This window comes from Acipenser ruthenus, chromosome 3 (genome assembly GCF_902713425.1).
Source record: "Acipenser ruthenus chromosome 3, fAciRut3.2 maternal haplotype, whole genome shotgun sequence".
NCBI lineage: Eukaryota > Metazoa > Chordata > Actinopteri > Acipenseriformes > Acipenseridae > Acipenser > Acipenser ruthenus.
Genome location: NC_081191.1, coordinates 71,214,346 through 71,233,815, shown reverse-complemented (window position 1 = coordinate 71,233,815; position 19,470 = coordinate 71,214,346). Strand labels below are relative to the sequence as shown.

Genomic DNA, 19,470 nt, shown 5'->3' with positions numbered 1-19,470 from the left:
GTTCTCGTGTACTTTTTTATGGTAAACTGAGCATGCATGACCTAGAAACTTTGCTGTCAGATGAGCAGAATATCCCAAAAACTGGGCTGAATTCGGAAAAGCGAAGAGATAAAGTAATGTATCCTGTACAAAATTGTAATAGTGTGCAGGATATATATTTGCAATTAAAATAAATCACGCAAACGATTATAGATGCTATTTGAAAGAAAAAAGTACATCACCACAGAAAGCCAATTCTTACATTCGTGATCATTTATGTAAAGTAACAGTCACCCATAGTTTGTTATATTAGTATAGCAAAATACCATATTATATTTTAATTGAAAGGTTCAGGAAAGCAGGTCTATCTCTCTCTCTGATAACAGTGTTAAAATGCCTCCAAGCTTTCCCACTCGTGTTGACGTCATATTCCTCTGACAGACAAGGACCAATCAAAACACAAGACTGTTATGCGGTTCCATCCCAAAAACCAGGCCTGTCTCATACCTCTGTTGGATTGTGAAAGCTGCAGTTTTCTTAACCATGTATGCATAGATATAAAGTTGGCTAGGCAGTTTACCTGCGTTTCTTTACATGAGGTAGCTTGTAACGTTCAGTGTTGCATTAAAAGCATGCATGAAGTCAAATAGACAGTTTTAAGCTAATGTTTTCATCAGTGTAATTACATTAGTCTACTTAACTTGGTTTTAACTGAGACTTTAGAAGTTTTGTTATTGTTTAAAGACAATTAGCAAAAAAACAGACTACAATTACATAGTTGTACAATAAAACAATTAGTTATTGGAATGAAGACCATCATGTTAAAATCATGAAAAAAACCTGTTCAGACTTAGCCTGGAAAGCTACAGGTAGTGAACAAAAAAATGGAAACGCCAATGTAAAGTCACTTAATAGGGCGTTGGGCCACTATGGTATCCCACTCTGTGGAGTTCTTGATGAAACTGGCTGCTCGCGCCCCAGGTTGAAATTTGCATCAATTGATCTGCAGTTGCTCGCCTGTTTTGCCTTGCACTTCGAATTAATGCACGGATATCACGTTCCTGGAGTATGCACTTCCGCCCACTGTTGCCCTTTGTCTTTCCCTCGGAGTTCCATGCCGACATCACCTTAGACACCGTTGCTCGTGAAACATCAGTAAGTTGAGCTGTCTTGGTCACTGAAGCTCCTGCCAAACGCGGCCAAACAATCACCCCTCTTTCAAAGACACTGAGGTCTCCTCTTGCAGCCATGCTAGCCATAATTATAGGCAACCATGCCTGTCCAGTATTTTTATACATGACCCTAAGCATGCTGGAATGTTATTTGCTTAATTAACGCATGAGCCACACCTGTGTGGAAGCCCTTGCTTTCAATATACTTGGTGTCCCTCATTTACCAAGGTGTTTCCATTTTTTTGTTCACTACTTGTACATATCAAGCAAATACAGGCTTCATTAGGTAAAGATTTTCAGCATCATAGATAACCATTAGATCACAGTGTTAACGTGTTCAGGTGAAAAATGAATTTAAAGCATTTCACCATGTTAAAGGTCTTCTGATTCTCTGTTTTTCCACTGAGCAAGTAACCCAGGTCTCTTATCTGTCTGGTGATATTTTGTGACCAATGTGGTGATGAAACGGATATAGGTGATAAAGTGGGTGGTAAACAGTACTGTTAAATTAGACAAGCCATAAATAAAAACTGTTGCCACCTGTGCAGCATGGCTATGTAAGTTACGTCTGAGAGGACTGATAAGCACACAGCATCATATCTTTCAGCTTTATCTGACCTTTTACACTTGCTTTTAATATGCATTTGTGGTTTTTATTTACGTGGTAATTTGAGGCCCCTATGCCATTGTTGACTTTTAAAGCAGACGCAACATAACAAAGACACAAGTTTGAAAGTGGTAATCACTAATTAAAATATAAATTGAATTAACTCTATAAAAGTAAATTACTTTAGAAATATAATACACACACATTGCCTGACTTATAAATGCATTTTATATTTTTATGATGTAAAAGACATGTAGTTAAAAAGCAGTAGGCTTTGTATAAAAATTGAAAGTCTATCATCACATTTAACCCTTGTGAAAACAGAGGGGATTTTTTTGTTCAGTTCTCAACAGTTTGAAACGTTAAGTTTGACTTATGGTTTCTGGTCATTTTATCAGGGGAGTTTAAAAAAAAAAAAAAAAAAAAAAAAAAAAACTCCCCTCATAAGGGGAACTGAGATCTCACAAGCTGTGTATACCTGGTATAAATCATGCATTGCATTGCAATTTGCCAGATTTGTTTTTATTAAAACGAGAGTTTAATATAGAGTTTTTTAGTGAGGTGGTTATGTTGCAGATACTGAGGAAACGTGCCTAATTCCATGAATGTGTAACATTCTGGCAGTTTTGCCTTAAAAATAATTAATACTGCATTGCTGATTTATCAGTTCTTGCCTTGTGATCATCTGTAACAAGTAATAATCTAGTGGGTACCCTGCACAAATATTGCTGACCAAGGTAAATAATTAGTATGCAAAGTCAGATTAACTAACTTTGACGTCTTTCTTGCTTTCTTAAAACTAACCAGTATTTTTCACTTTTCAAAAAATAGGAGTTGGAGATGGAGTTGGAGAGTTCTTTGAAAATACTGTAAAGCCATAAATATTTGTGATCAAAATATATGGTGAATCACACCCATCAAACCTATTTTGCTCCAGCAATGTTGGCGACCTGTTGCAATATACAAAGTAAGTTTTGTTAGTGGAATTTGATATTCATGCTAAAAGTGTTTTTCATAGGCGAAAAAAACATAATAAAAGGCTTGCAAATATTTATGGCTTTACAGTATAGTCCAAGGGCCACTATAATGTTTTTTTTTTTTCTAAATAATGTCTAAGTAACATTAGATAGGTGTTCAAACCATGCTGTCATGGATAAATAACATATTAGATAGGTGTTCAAACCATACTCTCATGGATTATAACATATGAGACAGGTGTTTAAACCATGCTCTCAGGGATAAATAACACATTAGATAGGTGTTCAAACCATGCTGTCATGGATAAATAAACATGTCTTGGGCATATTTAGGGACTGGAAAAAGTGCTGAATGTGTTTTTTTGTTTTTTTTTTATTAACAATTACAAACTCTGTTCAAAGCTGTCAATGTGGTTTGCTGTCAACAATTCACAGAAACATAGTTTACTGAAAGAGCGGTTAGTGTTAGTAATGATGCAGCTGACAGTTTCAGACGGCGTACGTGGTTTACATGCTGTGGTGTAAAACTGTAATACCTGGTACATTTTGTTGACGAACAGTTACATGTTTCAAATTGTAATAATTTCCCAAACTATTTCTATACTGATATCAGCAAGGAGCATGTAAAATTGGAAATGACCCTGTATTCTATTTTTGAACTATTCAAAAAGTTTAATTAAGGTTTGTTTTGATTTTATCAGGAGTTGTATTGCCCTACTATTTCATTCTCTAATGTGTTTTTTTTTTTTAAATATATAAATCACATATCACAAATGTCCCTCAAAACCCCATGATAGACAATGGAATTGGCTTGTCCCCTGTCATGTTTTTTTGTTGACAATCCCACCCCTAATGGGGGGGCGCCTTTAACCCTTAATGGGTGATTATCTTTATAAAAGAGTAGCAGTGGAGAAACCCCAGCTTCTACCGAGAACAGAAATTTGAACATTTCCATTCCATCGTTCTTGCACAACTGGTGTACTGTATGAAATAGAACTGCGTATTTGACCCATGTGCTTTGAAAATATTGTTCAAAATAGCGTTTCAATTTCCATATCAAAAACAAATGAGTTTAGGATGTTCAAGTGGAACAGCTAAATTGAATGCAGGCACTCTAAGAAACCAGCATGGACAATCCCTTGTTGGATTTTAAAACGGCAGAGTTAGTAATGGCAGTAACATTTTAAAAGAATTTATTGGAACATGGCTTTATACTTGAGTACTCACAGATGTTTAAAATGACACCAGCATAAAGATGGCCTCCTCTTTAAAGACGAAAACCTCCCAAGATTGGGAAAGTGCTGAGTAAGGAACACAATAAAAAAAACTACAGACTGCAGTTTGAAAAATTAGTACATTTTTAGAACTGTATGCAGAGTTGATGTTGAATTGGTGTATCTAATGCATACACATACTGTACTGGACAGCTTATTATACCCGGCTGGGGATGTGTATTTTTTTTATTACCAAGCAAAATTCCTGTTGGAATTCTAAGGAAACCTGTGCAGATTCTATTTGAATAGCCCTGAGGTGTTTTTCCTTACTTGGAAAAAGCACTGTTCAGTTGAATATGCTATAACTTGATCTTCTATTAAAAAGCTGTATGCGGGGGGTCCTGAGTGGCACATCCGGAAAAGGCACTCCGTTTGGAGTACAGGATGCACTCTATAGCCTGCACGTTGCTGGTTCGAGTCCAGGCTTTTCCACAGCCGACCGTGGATGGGATCTCCCAGGGAGCGGCGCACAATTGGCCGAGCGTCGCCCGGGGGGGGGGGGGGGGCGGGGCCTAGGTCGGCCAGGGTGTCCTCGGCTCAACGCGCACCAGCGACCCCTGTAGTCTGGTCGGGTGCCTGCGGGCTTGCCTGTAAGCTGCCCAGAGCTGCGTTGTCCTCCGACGCTGTATGTGCTTCTCTGGCTGCATGGCGGGCCTGGAGAGTGAAAAGAAGCGGTCGGCTGACGGCACGCGTTTCGGAGGACAGCGTGTATTCGTCTTCACCGCTCCCGAGTCAGTGCAGGGGTGGTAGCGGTGGGCTGAGCCTAAATACAATAGGGCATTTCAAATTGGGAGAAAAACGGGGTAAAAATTAATTGGCGACTACTCAATTAAAAAAAAAAAAAAAAAAAAAAGCTGTATGCTCTTTGATTGTTATTTTATACTGCAGATTGAAATATACAAATATGAAAATACTATAGATGTTGCTGCTACTTTCTGCCTGTAGTCCAGTGTTGTAGCTAAAATCACATTGTATATTAAATATTTGCATCTCCTGAATTAACATATAAACAGTTCAGAACCAAAAGATTCTCTGCACAATAAAAGGGGACCAGTAATAAATAATACAGTTTTAATTTAGATTTTAAACATTGGTTGCTCCTTAAAGCATTATAATCCTCCTCAATTGTGCAGATCTGGAGGTTTGAGCTGTCAATTAAATCTTCAGGCCTGTTATTGTGGAAGGGTTATACATTTAACAACTTAGACCCCACTCTCTGTCTCTTTTTCAGTTTTAAAGCTTACTTATGATAAATTGTATTGTTTTTTCCCCTATTCTAGGCAGAAGCTGGTCATTTATGGTGAACAGTGTCCTGTTATTCTAAACACCCACTTCAGTCAGAAGGTTCTTTCAAAAGACAGTGTAGAAAACAGGCCCAACTCACGAGAGAAATCCCTGACCAAGAAAACCACCCCGCCGCCTTTAGCTCAAATATTCAACTTGACGGAGATGAACAGAAATGCATCTAACACAGATATTTTGGCTCAGCAGGTACGATATGGTTAAATTATTGTTATTATTGTTGTTTATTAGGTTTCACCCCATAAGCCAGACTTTATACCCCTAGAGATATGTTTAGAAATATGCCAGTCTGCAATATAATGCTTTGTACAAATATTAAATCTATTAGGGATTAAGGTAATGAGATACATGCTTGGATGTGTTATTGAGAGCAGGCTTAATGCCTTCATTTTTAAGAGATGTCCTTCAAGTGAATGCACATACGATCCATATGCAGCTGAATGTGATTGATTATTATTATTATTATTATTATTATTATTGATTCTTACCTCCCTCCTTTATATTGTTTTAATAAATTAGTTTTAATCTGTGATCACACTGATCCAATATAACACTGATTGGATCGGTCATGTAGTAAATAATAATAATGTGTATGCTTAGAATGAGGGGCACCAGAATCTTTGATTTAAAAATGTTTGCAGGCATTCAATTCTGAAATCATAAAGCACAATTATACATGTGTTTTGTTTTTGTTTTGTTTTTTAAACCAGGGTACATCATACTCCAAGGTGACAGCACTGAGCTTGCAAATGGACACCCGGGGCTCAGAGGACAGTGTTTGCGACTCTCTGCTGGAAGTGATTGAGAGTCAGGCAGCAGTTGGTTGGACGGGGGTGGATGTGAAGGTTGTGGTGCAGAGAGTGTACTGCCTCCCTCTCGGAGAGCTTCCATCCCAGCCACTGATCAAAAACAGCACAATTCGACGAGCCCAGGCTTTCAGCTCCGAGCAGCCCAACGCCAGGTATGTTATAACTGGGCTTGCTACTTTTCGATTGTAATCGGTAAAGCTCATTAAATGTCAAATTCCCAAAAAATATGAGTTCGAACCACTCGCTATTTTTTTTTTTTCTTACCAAAAAGTAATAACTAGTCTCTAGTTTTTACTGTCTGTCCTGTCTCCGTTCCGTACTGAATGGTTAGGGGTCGTTGTCAGTCAACTCAGTGGTTCCTTAATAGGCTAGTGCAGTTTTACCGTCAGTCATTTCAATCCTGTTCTGACAGATCTCGTTGGCTGAAGCAGCAATAGAATGCTCTCATTCGTTTAAATGACTGTCAATCAAAGACCGACTGTGCACTTTCATTTGCCAGCTACAGTGCCTGTCATTCACAGCGTCTACTTTGAAATTAGCAGGTTAAGGTGTAGGTAAGCTTTTGCTGTTATAGGTATATACGTTTACAGTTACTAGTTTGATTTGAAAATGAGGCTCAAGAGGAAAACACTTAATGAGTATTGTGCACAATACACTGAACGACAGCCAAAGTCTCCACGGCAGGACGAAGCGGGCCAGTCTGCATTGCCACCAGTAAGTCCAGCTGTGCTGTTAAGCAGGAGAGGGGCGGAGCTCAGAATAAGTAAGTTAGTTCTGTTCAACTATCTAATGTTTTGTACTGTGCATATTGTTTTTACTTGTAAATGTATGCTATAAAAGTCTGTAATACACTCTATATGCTGTATTTTCTACAGTTTATTTGAGACAATTTTTTAATTTCTGTAAGAACTTTAGCTTTACAAGGTATACTTTAGCTTTACAAGGTATAGGTTCACTGTGACCAAACATTATTTCAATCAGATGCTGGTAACCATGGTTTTGTTGCATGTTGAATATGATAGTTCTAGTATTAGGAACTTGGGTGTTATTGTGGATTCCTCCTTAACCTTTGAACCTCACGTACGCAGTGTTGTTAGGACAGCCTTTTTTTTACCTCCGCAATATTGCCCGTTTACGTCCTTTTTTATCATCAGTAGGTGCAGAAAGGTTAGATCATGCACTCATCAGCTCAATGCTTTGTTCTGTGGCCTTCCAAATAATACTCTTAGATGGCTCCAATATGTCCAGAATGCTGCTGCTCATATCCTAACAAGATCAAAATCTTGTGATCATATTTCACCTGTACTATGTCAACTCCATTGGTTGCCTGTTAACTTTAGGATTGATTTTTAAAATTGCAATGCTAACCTGTAAAGCTCTGTTCCTTCATATATTGCGGACTTGCTTACTACCTGTGTTCCTGCTCACAGCCTGCATTCCTCTGAGGCTGGTCTGTTGGTTGTCCCCAACTCCAGGCTGCACACTCAGGGTGACGGGGCTTTTTCTGTTTATGCACCCAGACTTTGGAACTCCTTGCCAAATTATATTAAAAGTTCAGACTCTCTGGAGTTTTTTAAAACTTCTTTAAAGACTTATTATTTAAATTGGCTTTTAATTGTATTTAACTGGCTTTTAACTGTACTTAATTGTACTTTTTTCTTTTTGTTTGTTTACATCTTAAGTGCCTTGGGATACTTGCTATGAAAGGTGCTATATAAATAAAATGTTGTTGTTGTTGATATAGGGGTTTCACTAAATGAGATGTTTCTCAATGGCATAAAAAGTCATTTTTTTTTTTTTTTAAGCATAAAGGTCGATTTCCTGCTTGAATTGAAAAATAAAGATTAAAAAAAACGTTAAATTATTTAAAAAATATACATCGATATTAATCATTGATTTGGCAAAAAAATAAAAATCGAATAGTAGCAGGCCTAGTTATAAAGCTGAACCACTTGCTTCCTTTATCATCCCCAGACAGAGATATAGTCATATATATATATATATATATATATATATATATATATATATATATATATATATATATATATATATATATATATATATATATAAAAATGTAATATTAATATTCTCTATATATAGAAGTGCCAGCTAATGGTGACCTATTTTGGGTGTTCTGAGATGTTAATGATAACATGTTATATTTGGGTAGGTATGATTTTCATATGGTGTCCTGTAAAACACATTATAGTATTAAGGTGACTCTCCCAATTAGCATTGTGGTATTCAAGCAGTTCTTTATTGGGAAGCAGTTGTAAATTTGAAAGAAACACCTGGGCATGTACAAAGCAAACAAAAAGTTACTTATTGGATCATACTCAACACACTTTAAATTCACAACTGAAGAAGAAAAATATGCTTAAAGAGACTGACAAGTGTTTTTGTGGGCAAAACTGAGGCATTCAAACAAAGATATAAAGAGATTTATTAAACATTCCTGTGAGAGGAGATTACATTTATATGTTTTTATTAGTCTGCTAACATCTCATATAGGAGGCTTAATGGTCCAGTGGTTAAAGAAGGGGGCTTGTTCCCAGGAGGTTCCTGGTTCAATCCCAGATCAGCCACTGTCTCACTGTGTGTAACCCTGAGCAAGTCACTTAACCTCCTTGTGCTCCGTCCTTCGGATGAGACGTAAAACCGAGGTCCTATTGTAAGTGACTGCGGCAGCAGATGTGATGCATAGTTCACCCCCTAGCCTCTGTAAGTCGCTTTGGATAAAATACAATACATATTTGACCAATGACCTAATGTGGGTGCCATATTGTGGTCATATGACACTGTGGTTTCATGAAGATAAATCCTAAATTATTTAGAGACTTTTTTTGTGAGAAGAGATGCAGTTCAAACACTGTTGCTTGTGAAAATACTCTTTTATTTTTTCTTCATATAGTTAAAGCTATCAATGTACTATTACCCTTTGGAGTGCTTAATATAGTTCTTAATAGCAGCTGTTGAAATAAAGTACAGTAGCCTGCTATTTGTAAGGCCTCTGTTTAGTGTCAAGCTTATATATATATATATATATATATATATATATATATATATATATATATATATATATATATATATATATATATATATATATATATACATACACACACACACACACACACACAGTGCCTATAGAAAGTCTACATCCCCTTTAAAAATTTTTACCTTTTGTTGCCTTAGAGCCTGGAATTAAAATGCATTAAAATAGTTTTTTTTTCATTTATTTACACATCCTACCCCACAACTTCCAAGTGAAAAATATTCTAGAAATTTGTAGAAAATTAATTAAAAATACCCCCCTTGTAATAGCAATCCTAAATTAGCTCGGGTGTAACCAATCGCCTTCAAAATCACACACAAGATAAGTGGCCTTCACCTGTGTTAAATTGTAGTGATTCACATGATTTCAGGATAAATTCAGCAGTTCCTGTAGTTCCTGCTGGGTAGTGCATTTCAAAGCAAAGACTCAACCATGAGCACCAATGTGCTTTCAAAAGAACTCTGGGACAAAGTTGTTGAAAGGCACAGATCTGGATGGGTATAAAAAAATATCAAAGGCCTTGAATATTCCTTGGAGCACGGTCAAGACGATTTATTAAGAAGTGGAAGGTGTATGGCACCACCAAGACCCTGCCTAGATCAGGCCGTCCCTCCAAACTGGATGACCGAGCAAGGAGACTGATCAGAGAGGCTACCAAGAGGCCTATGGCAACTCTGCAAGAGCTACAGGCTTTTATGGCCAAGACTGGTCAAAGTGTGCATGTGACAACAATCTCCCAAGTACTCCACAATCTGGCCTGTATGGTAGGGTGGCAAGAAGGAAGCCATTACTCAAGAAAGCCCATCTTGATGTATGCAAAAAAAAAACTCAGGAGATTCTGTAGCCATGTGGCAAAAGGTTTTGGAACTTTTTGGCCTAAATAAAAGCTTTATGTTTGGCGCAACCTCAACACAGCGCATCACCCAAAGAACACCATCCCTACTGTGAAGCATGGTGGTGGCAGCATCATGTTATGGGGATGTTTCTCATCGGCAGGGACTGGGGCACTTGTCAGGATAGAAGGGAAAATGAATGGAGCAAAGTACAGAGAAGTCCTTGAGGAAAACCTGCTGCCCTCTGCAAGTAAGCTGAAACTGGGAGGGAAGTTCACCTTTCAGCATGACAACGACCCAAAGCACATAGCCAAAGCTACACTGGAGTGGCTAAGGAACAAAAAGGTAAATGTCCTTGAGTGGCCCAGTCAGAGCCCCGACCTAAATCCAATCGAAAATTTGTGGCATGACTTGAAGATTGCTGTCCATCAACGCTCCCCAAGGAACTTGACAGAGCTTGAACAGTTCTGTAAAGAAGAATGGCCAAATCTTCTTTACAAAAGCTTGAACAGTTTTGTAAAGAAATATTGCCAAATATTGATAGAGACCTATCCCAACAGACTCACAGCTGTAATTGCTGCCAAAGATGCTTCCACCAAGTATTAACTCAAAGGGGTGGAGACTTATCCAATTATGTAGATAAGTGGAAAAAAATCCTCATTTAAATACATGAAACTCTGAGGCACTGACATAACATAATGTGAAAAAAAGTTCAAGGGGGTGTAGACTTTCTATAGGTACTGTATATATGTATATGTGTGTATATGTGTGTGTGTGTGTGTGTGTGTATATATATATATATATATATATATATATATATATATATATATATATATATATATATATATATATATATATACATACACACACACACAGTAATAATGTTGTAACTAAATGTTTTAACAAGGGTGTGATGTAATGCATATGAAGTATAATTCCTTGTAAAAATCTTTTGCTCTTATTTTGTACATTTTATATATTGTTTTTCAAATTCAATTTCAAATGTTTCATTTAACAAACAGGTACATTTGCTGTGCAGTAAAAAAGAATCTGTCAAGGCTAAGTTTGACTATACTGTAAAGTAAATTTCCATTGCTGGCAAGGTTTGTTTTGGCATGCAGCCGATCTGAACCTCCCGGGATCTTGGCGAAATACCCTTATTAATGCCTCATCTTGATAAACACTCAAAAAACTATTGTTTTGTTTTTTCATTTTTTAAAAACTTCCAGACATATGACAAAGCATTTTCTTCACTTTGAGTCTCCCTTTTTGTGATTTACTAGTCCTTGAAGCCTCGGTTCTTTCTATTACTATAATACATGGTGAACGATAATTTTCCTACATACTGTTATACACAGTGGTGGTGCGAGACCCTTGTATAATAAGATGTAATAAGGCTGATGATAAAACTGCTGACCTCAATTTCTAAAAATAAACCCTATCACCAGTACATGAACATAACAAAACAGTCAATACCAAAACAAATAACAATGGCCTGCCGATTTTATCCGCAGAAGATTGGAAGAAATTTAATGGTAATGGGGTAGGCATTAAAAAAAAAAAAGCCTTCCATTTTAACAGCAATGTTACTTTGAACTACTGTACAAGTAGTGTTTTACAAGGTTCTTTATCGGCTCCGTGCATTTTTTCAAGGTATCACACGAACTGCAAATTAATTACATATATTTCAACATTACTTTTTTTTTTTCTTTAATTTAATCGTTGCCAATTATTTTTTTATAATTTTCTCCCCAATTTGAAATGGCCAATTATTTTTTTTTTTAGGCTCAGCTCACCGCTACCACCCTTGCTCGGGAGGGCGAAGACGAACACACGCAGTCATCCGAAGCGTGTGCCGTCAGCCGACCACTTTTTGTCACACTGCAGACCCACACTGCAGCCACCCAAGAGCTACAGCGTCGGAGAACAACGCAGCTCTCGGGCAGCTTACAGGCAAGCCTGCAGGCACCCGGCCAGACTACAGGGGTCGCTGGTGCTCGGTGAGCCTAGGACACCCTGGCCGACCTAACCCTCCCTTCCCCCAGGCGGCGCTCGGCCAATTGAGCACCGCCCCCTGGAAGCTCCCGTCCTCGGTCGGCAAAGGAATAGTCTGGACTCGAACTCGTGACGTCCAGACTATAGGGCAAGTCCTGCACTCCATGTGGAGCGCCTTTACTGGATGCTCCACTCGGGAGCCCATTAACAGTACATTCTTAAACTTGGTGAGCATGTTAAAACTTCAGTATAAAGCCATACAGATAAATAAAATAAGCAAATCCATTAATAACTTATAAAACAGTTTGTTTAATATTACAGGGACCTTTTTTTTAGTGGTTGCCTCTGACGATGGCTCCAGTTGGATTTGTAGCTGGACTGGGGTGTTTACACTTGAACCTGTGTAGCTTCACATTTTTTTTATTCCTACTGTGACTGGCTGCAGACAACAGGGCTAGCCAGAGATTGGATAATGTTTGTTGGGTTGGTTTTTCTTATGTATAGTTTCCTAGTAACTGAAGACCTTGTATTCTGGGAGATGTAGTTGTTAGTCGAAGTTTTAGGGGAGGCAGACAAGCTGTGCAGCAAAATTGCTATGTGTATTTTTACACATTACATTTAAATTTAGTGCGTATTTCATATACAAAGTTTATCTGGACTGCTGCTTGCGCCGATGGCCAGCCTAGCAGAAACATTTCAGCAAAATTTGACTGTGAAGATGTTAATAGTTACGTTGCCTGGTTAACACAGGAAGTTTGAACAACCTTGAATATGCAGGTTTTATTCATCCAGGTAGTAGCTTATTTTGGTTATCTATCAGATGCTGCAAATCCCTTACTGAAAGAGGAAATTTATCGGTCTATAATAATGATTTTACACAAGTTGCAAATGACTGAATTTGATATCCGTATGCCTCTGAATGTGGTGTATTGCTGCTTTTACTGTAAGCAGACTGTTGTTCTGAATATGGGAGCCTCTTTGTTTCACAGCTATAGATGGTCTGTTGGCGTTTACCACTGACAAGAAGCTTTTTTTTATACCTTCAAAAGCTTGCTCCCTAAAGAGTCCAATCCAGACAAGTACAGAATAACAAAATATCAAACCTAATAACATTTATACTAAACCTTTCTAGTAATTTGTCTTTCCTGTTTTACCCTTGAAGTGTTGGCATGTGACTGTACATCAGTCTTATCATGCTCGAGTCCAGCTTGAGGACATTTACTCAGGCTGCAGAGATTAAAAAGAAATGGTTAATGTTTAAAAAAAACACTGCAGCAGCGAGCATCGGGGGACTCCCAAAAGGCAGAGGGAATGCAGGACATGGCCAGTCCACATACCAGCGTCCCAGGAGGTGGTTCCAGGGCCACCGCCCCAGGCAGCCGACTCAAACTGACCCGCCACAACCTCAGCAGCCCCAGCAGGACCCCTGAAGGCTTGCGGCCGCAGACCCCCTTTTCGGCACACCAGCTGCATTACTGGTGCGCTTGCACCTTGGACACCTGGTGCCCAAAAAAGATGCCGGCCTTCGCCCCATCCTAGACCTGAGGCTTCTCAATGGGTTCTTAAAAGAAAGGAGGTTCCAGATGCTGACTCACCGTCACATTCTTCAGTCAGTCCAGCCGGGCGACTGGTTCACAACCGTGGACTTACAGGACGCATACTTTCACATTCTCATTCATCCAAAGCACAGGAAGTATCTCCGTTTCGCCTTTCAGGGAAGCGTTTTCGAGTTTTCTGTGCTGCCATTCGACCTCTCCCTAGCTCCTTGTACGTTTTCAAAGTGCGAAGACGCCATCCTGGCCCCCTTGTGGTTGCAGGGGATCAGAGTAATAAACTATCTTGACAACTGGTTGATCTGTTCCCAGTCGTGAGAGAGAGCAGTGGCCCACACGGCGGTCATGACAGAGCATCTGGAGAGACTGGGCCTCACCATCAACAATGCAAAGAGTCGGCTTACACCGGTGCAGTGCACAACGTACATGGGGCTCCGGCTGGACTCAGTACGATGCGCGCATACATGTCGACGACAGACGACAGAGTAGCAGCTATCCAAGGTCGCCTCTACCTGTTTCGACAGGTCACTCTGATATTGTGCCAGAAACTGTTGGATCTGATCCGAGTCGGCCAGAGCGCTCCTATACGCGTTCCCGCTGATAACGTTACTCCCTGCCTTTCTTGAAAAGGTCCGGTTGGAGAAGGCATCGGTTCTCCTAGTGGCCCCCAGATGGCCCAGGAGAATCTGGTTCTTGACCCTGTGCTAGCTCTTACAAGGCCAGCCCTGGGAGGTGCCGCTTTGCCTGGATCTCCTCAGTCAGACAAGAGGCACTCTTTGGAGCATGGCGATTACGTCCTCGCAGGAGGACTTTCTCCAAACGTAACGATTATCAGCGTGACCAAATAGCTCGATTTTTGTTTCATCACTCCACGAAACCTTTGACTAGAACTCATATCTATCATCCAAATGCAATTTTGCAAACTTTAAGAGATTGTCCTTGTGACGTTTTCCTAAGAGTGGCTTTTTCCTTGGCCTGCGACCATTGAGACCTTCACCATGCAATTCTCGACCTAAGGTTGACATGGAAACCCCAGTCCCACTTGCAGCCAATTCACTTTGAATATCTTTGGCAGTCAATCTCAGACTGTTATTAACCTTTCTCACAATTATTCTACTTGTTCATGGTGAAAGAACCTTCTTTCTTCCAGACCGAGGGAGCATTGTGACAATACCATGAGTCTTGTACTTCTTGATAATAGAATCAATAGTTTAAATTGGGATATTCAAATGCTTGGAAATCCTTCTCCAGCTTTATGACAGTAAATCATTTTCTGCCTAAGGTCTTCAGATAGCTCTTTACTTTTTACCATATTGACTTATTGGTAATGACAGCAATCATCCTATGCCTAACCCTTTTATACTCTCTAAGAATGTTCACATACAATCCAGCATTTTCTTTTCTAGAATTAGGTTCTGTATTATAGTATTGAAATTTCTAGCATCAAAGGGTATGAATACTTGAATTAGCATTTTTTGAGTTTTGCAAAACAATTGCTGAAATAAATAATTGTAGACATCTATTTCTTGTAACTTTAAGTTTTGCTACGAAAGATTTTTCCTAAAATTCTGTTTTTCGAGAAACTTGGATTGGGGTATGTAAACTTTAAACTCTCTCTCTCTCTCTCTCTCTCTCTCTCTCTCTCTCTCTCTCTCTCTCTCTCTCTCTCATTCATATATATACACACACAGTGCCTTGAAAAAATATTTGCCCCCTGTCTGATTTTCTGCATTTTTGCACATTTTTCACATTGCATTTGGTCAGATTTTTTGTAGTAGTATATAGAAGGAGTCTGAGAGAAAAAATGACACCAAAGTTTGGTGCTTCTTTCATTTGTTTGGTGTGCAAGGTAATCAAACATGCAATCTTCATGTGTGATAAAGTTATTGCCTCCCCTAGTTAACTCAACCCAATTAAAGGGATAATTAGGGTCAGCTGTCTGAGTACTTTGGTTAACAACCAGGCCTGATTTGGGCCAGCCCTGCCCAATATAAATCTGACTAACTTTGGCCCTTACCATCAGAGTGAAGTTGTCAGCACACAGGTTCTAGAGGCACATCATGCCACGAACAAAAGAAATTCCTGAAGACCTCCGGAAAAAAGTTGTTGATGCCTATCAGTCTGGAAAGGGTTACAAAGCCATTTCTAAGGCTCTGGGGCTCCACCGAAACCACAGTCCGAGCCATATTGTGGTAGTGGAGAAAGGGACAGTAGTGAATCTTCCCAGGAGTGGCCGTCCTGCCAAAATCTCTCCAAGAACAAGGCGTAAAATCGTCCAGGAAGTCACAAAGAACCCTAGAACAACATCCAGGGATCTGCAGGCCTCTCTCGCCTCGGCTAAGGTCAGTGTTCATGACTCCACCATCAGAAAGACACTGGGCAAAAATGGGATTCATGGCAGACTAGCAAGGCGGAAACCATTGCTCACTAAGAAGAACATGAATGCTCGTCTCAAGTGTGCCAAAAAGCACCTGGGTGATCCTCAAGAGTTCTGGAACAATGTTCTATGGACAGATGAGTCAAAAGTGGAACGACATGGGCCCCGTTATATCTGGAAAATCAAACACTGCATTCCACAGTAAGAACCTCATACCAACGGTCAAGCATGGTGGTGGTAGTGTCATGGTTTGGGGATGCTTTGCTGCATCAGGACCTGGATGCCTTGCCATCATTGAAGGAACCATGAATTCTACTCTGTATCAGAGAATTCTACAGGAGAATGTCAGGCCATCCGTCCGTGAGCTGAAGCTGAAGCGCAGCTGGGTCATGCAGCAAGACAATGATCCGAAACACACAAGCAAGTCTACATCAGAATGGTTGAAGAACAAGAAATTTAAAGTTTTGGAATGGCCTAGTCAAAGTCCAGACCTAAACCCCATTGAGATGTGTGGCAGCACCTGAAACGAGCAGTTCATGCTCGAAAACCCACAAATGTCACTGACTTGAAGCAGTTCTGCATGGAGGAGTGGGCCAAAATTCCTCCACGGTGCTGTGAGAGACTAATCAATAACTACAGGAAGCATTTGGTTGCAGTTATTGCTGCTAAAGGTGGCATAACCAGTTATTGAGTCTAAGGGGGAGATTTATTTTTCACACGGGGGCATTGGGTGTTGCATCACTTTCTTTAATAAATAAATGAAATTTATCAAATTTTTGTGTTATTTTTTCACTCAGGGTTTCTTTTATCTAATATTAGGTTTTGGTTGAAGATCTGATAACATTCAGTGTCACAAATATGCAAAAATGCAGAAAATCAGACAGGGGGCAAATACTTTTTCACGGCACTGTATGTATATATATATATATATATATATATATATATATATATATACACACTATATTGTGAATAAAAAAAATAAGCGAAAATCTGTAACCATTTAGATTATTGAAAATAATGAATTAAATAAACTAAGCTAAATGTATATGTTATAGAGAATGTTTTCTCATTGCAAATGTTTTTCGATGGAAAGTTTTTGTTTCCTCTTACAGTAACTCAGGATGTAATTAACTATTCTGTAATCATTTGCTTGGTTTATTTGGTCAGTATTAAAAATAGAAACTCTTAAGCTCAAGTTATGTACGACACAGTGCCAACTAAATTTGTTTAAGATGACGGATATCTTTTTTTGAGGTTTCCGTAGTGGTTATATCTCCAATGTGTGCTTGTAATGAATAACGTCACAACCATTAGATTGGTTTCACTTTCATTGACGTATACTGTACTTGGATGCAAAATTAGATAATTGACAGTTGTTGCTTTAAGGCTGTAATCGCTGTCCTTTTTTATATCTACCTTTTTTTTTTACATTTATAATCACAGTTCTGATCATTAAAATAGCCCAGGGTTTGTCAACAGCAGTTCTTTAAATAGGTCAAACCTCAATGTGCAGTGTTTTTTTGGTTTTCACTTGAACTAGGGTAGCAAGCTTCAAATAATGTGCGTAACCTTTTCTTGTGCAGAAATAAAATGCAATGGATGCATTAATGAAATAATGTTATGGTGCATTTTCCATGCTTGTATAAAATGACTTGACTTTGTGTTTCTCCCCCTGACAGTTAAGTTGAGGGAAGAATAGAGAGCAATATATTTTTTAAAGAATTACGTTGCCAGGGCTTTAGTGATGTAATTTAAAGTTAACTGGTGTCTTTGCAGCATTTTGTGATAGAGTATACTAATGTTCTCTTTCAAGCATTCCTAGGCTTGTGAGACCATCCAATACTATTTGGACCTCATTCCAAACTCCATTGTTTCTTTAGTCTTCTCAGTAGATTTGAATATTGATTTTTTATTTTTTTTGCTTAACCCATCGTCGCCGGCAAGGGTGACAATTACCTTTTTGATACCGACTTCTCCGACTTGTCTGGGAAGCGGGAATAATCCTTCTTCAAAGTGCACATGGTACATTTCTGAGGTAGTTTTGCACCCCATGGACACTGACAAAGTTTTCCTGCTCTTTTCTTGTCTTGTTTGTCTTGCAAGAGTCTTATGAACAAATGTACAGTATGTATCAGCAGATTGTACCACATTCTGTAGAAACCCCAGAGATTCACTGCAATCCACTAAAGAGGCTCTTTCATCATAAAAGAGGAGCCACAATGGATTTTATGCAACAGTGTATATATTGTAACACCTTTTATGCCAAGCATCGCAAGGTATTATAAGGTGTAATACTTCAAGAGCATATGTTGGTTTTGTGTGTGTGGGTCAGCTGCTGTTGTTTCAGCCTTTGATTCTGATGTGGGGTTTCTGTGTGACGGGTCTGGTTTGTAACTTTTAAATAATGTGAACTATTCTGGTGGTAATGGTATTTATTTTTGTTAGGTGTAAAGGGTAATATTCATTGAACCTATTTGCATGCCATGTGACAAAGACAAGGTGTTTGTAAACATGTTAATAAATACTGTAATAGTGAGTGTATTTTAGAACCAAGACCTGCAGTTCCTCCTTTTGTCACTCAAGCATGGTGGCAGCAAAGCACTCTCAATGTCTGCTGATCAAGTTAATTTGGTTAGCAATGTTTGCATGCAGGTATCATACTTGATAGGTTTTAATAACAGGGAAACTATGAGCTTATACAGCACTACAGAACCACTAAGCTGTGATCTTAAAATTCATGAATAAAATAGATAATTTGACACAAGGCAGTCTACAGTAGTCTCACCCAAATTGTGTTCGTCTCGGCACTTACCTAGGTCATCACTTATAGCCGTCTCCAGAGGGAGTATTCGTTTTCCAAAGCCAGGTTGAACAGTGCTGTTAAGATCGCATTCTCTGGGATCTACAGTATTATTCAGTTGAACCTGTCTGCCTGTAATGCAACATTTCTTGTTTGACAGGAATGGGTAGAACCACACCTTTTCTGGCCTCCCTATTGCTGGTTTATGGTTTAGCTGATATCTTATATGGGTTGAAGTCTTCTAAAGCATAATTTATATACTGAACAAAAACAGGGAGATGGACTGATTGAGCTAACATTGTCAGGTGTGACAGAGACAACTATCTATTGGTCCTGTGAAATTTTGATGCACCCTTACCAGGTGCTGGTAATGCAGTCTTTATGGCAGTGTGACCATATAACCGGTGAGTAAGTAAAAGCTGTAAAAGTGCATCCTTTAACTTACTGAGCCTTCAAAGGCTGCTACAGTACCATTGATTTATTCTACTCTGAACGACAGTTTTGAGCTACAGTTTTGACCAGCATCGCAACACTATTGTTAAGTTCAGTAAATATACATAGGTACTGTACATATAAAATGTGCTGTGCATTGTAATTCTTTTTTTCCTCAAAATATGTTTCAGACATTATAGCAAAGCAAGAATCTCTAGGCAATTGCCACCTTGCACTTTATTTATTTATTTATTTATTTATTATTATTATTTATTTCTTAGCAGATGCCCTTATCCAGGGCGACAATT

General features: G+C 38.9%; 1 protein-coding gene across 1 annotated transcript in view; it reads left to right on the top strand.

Moving 5' to 3' along the window:
* spidr (scaffold protein involved in DNA repair) overlaps window positions 1-19,470 on the top strand; it is a 121,168-nt gene that overhangs the window by 55,067 nt on the left and 46,631 nt on the right. The window contains exons 9-10 of the mRNA XM_034921108.2: window positions 5,290-5,500; window positions 6,022-6,272. Of these exons, the coding sequence (XP_034776999.2) occupies window positions 5,290-5,500; window positions 6,022-6,272 (462 nt within the window). The remainder of the gene's footprint in view (window positions 1-5,289; window positions 5,501-6,021; window positions 6,273-19,470) is intronic.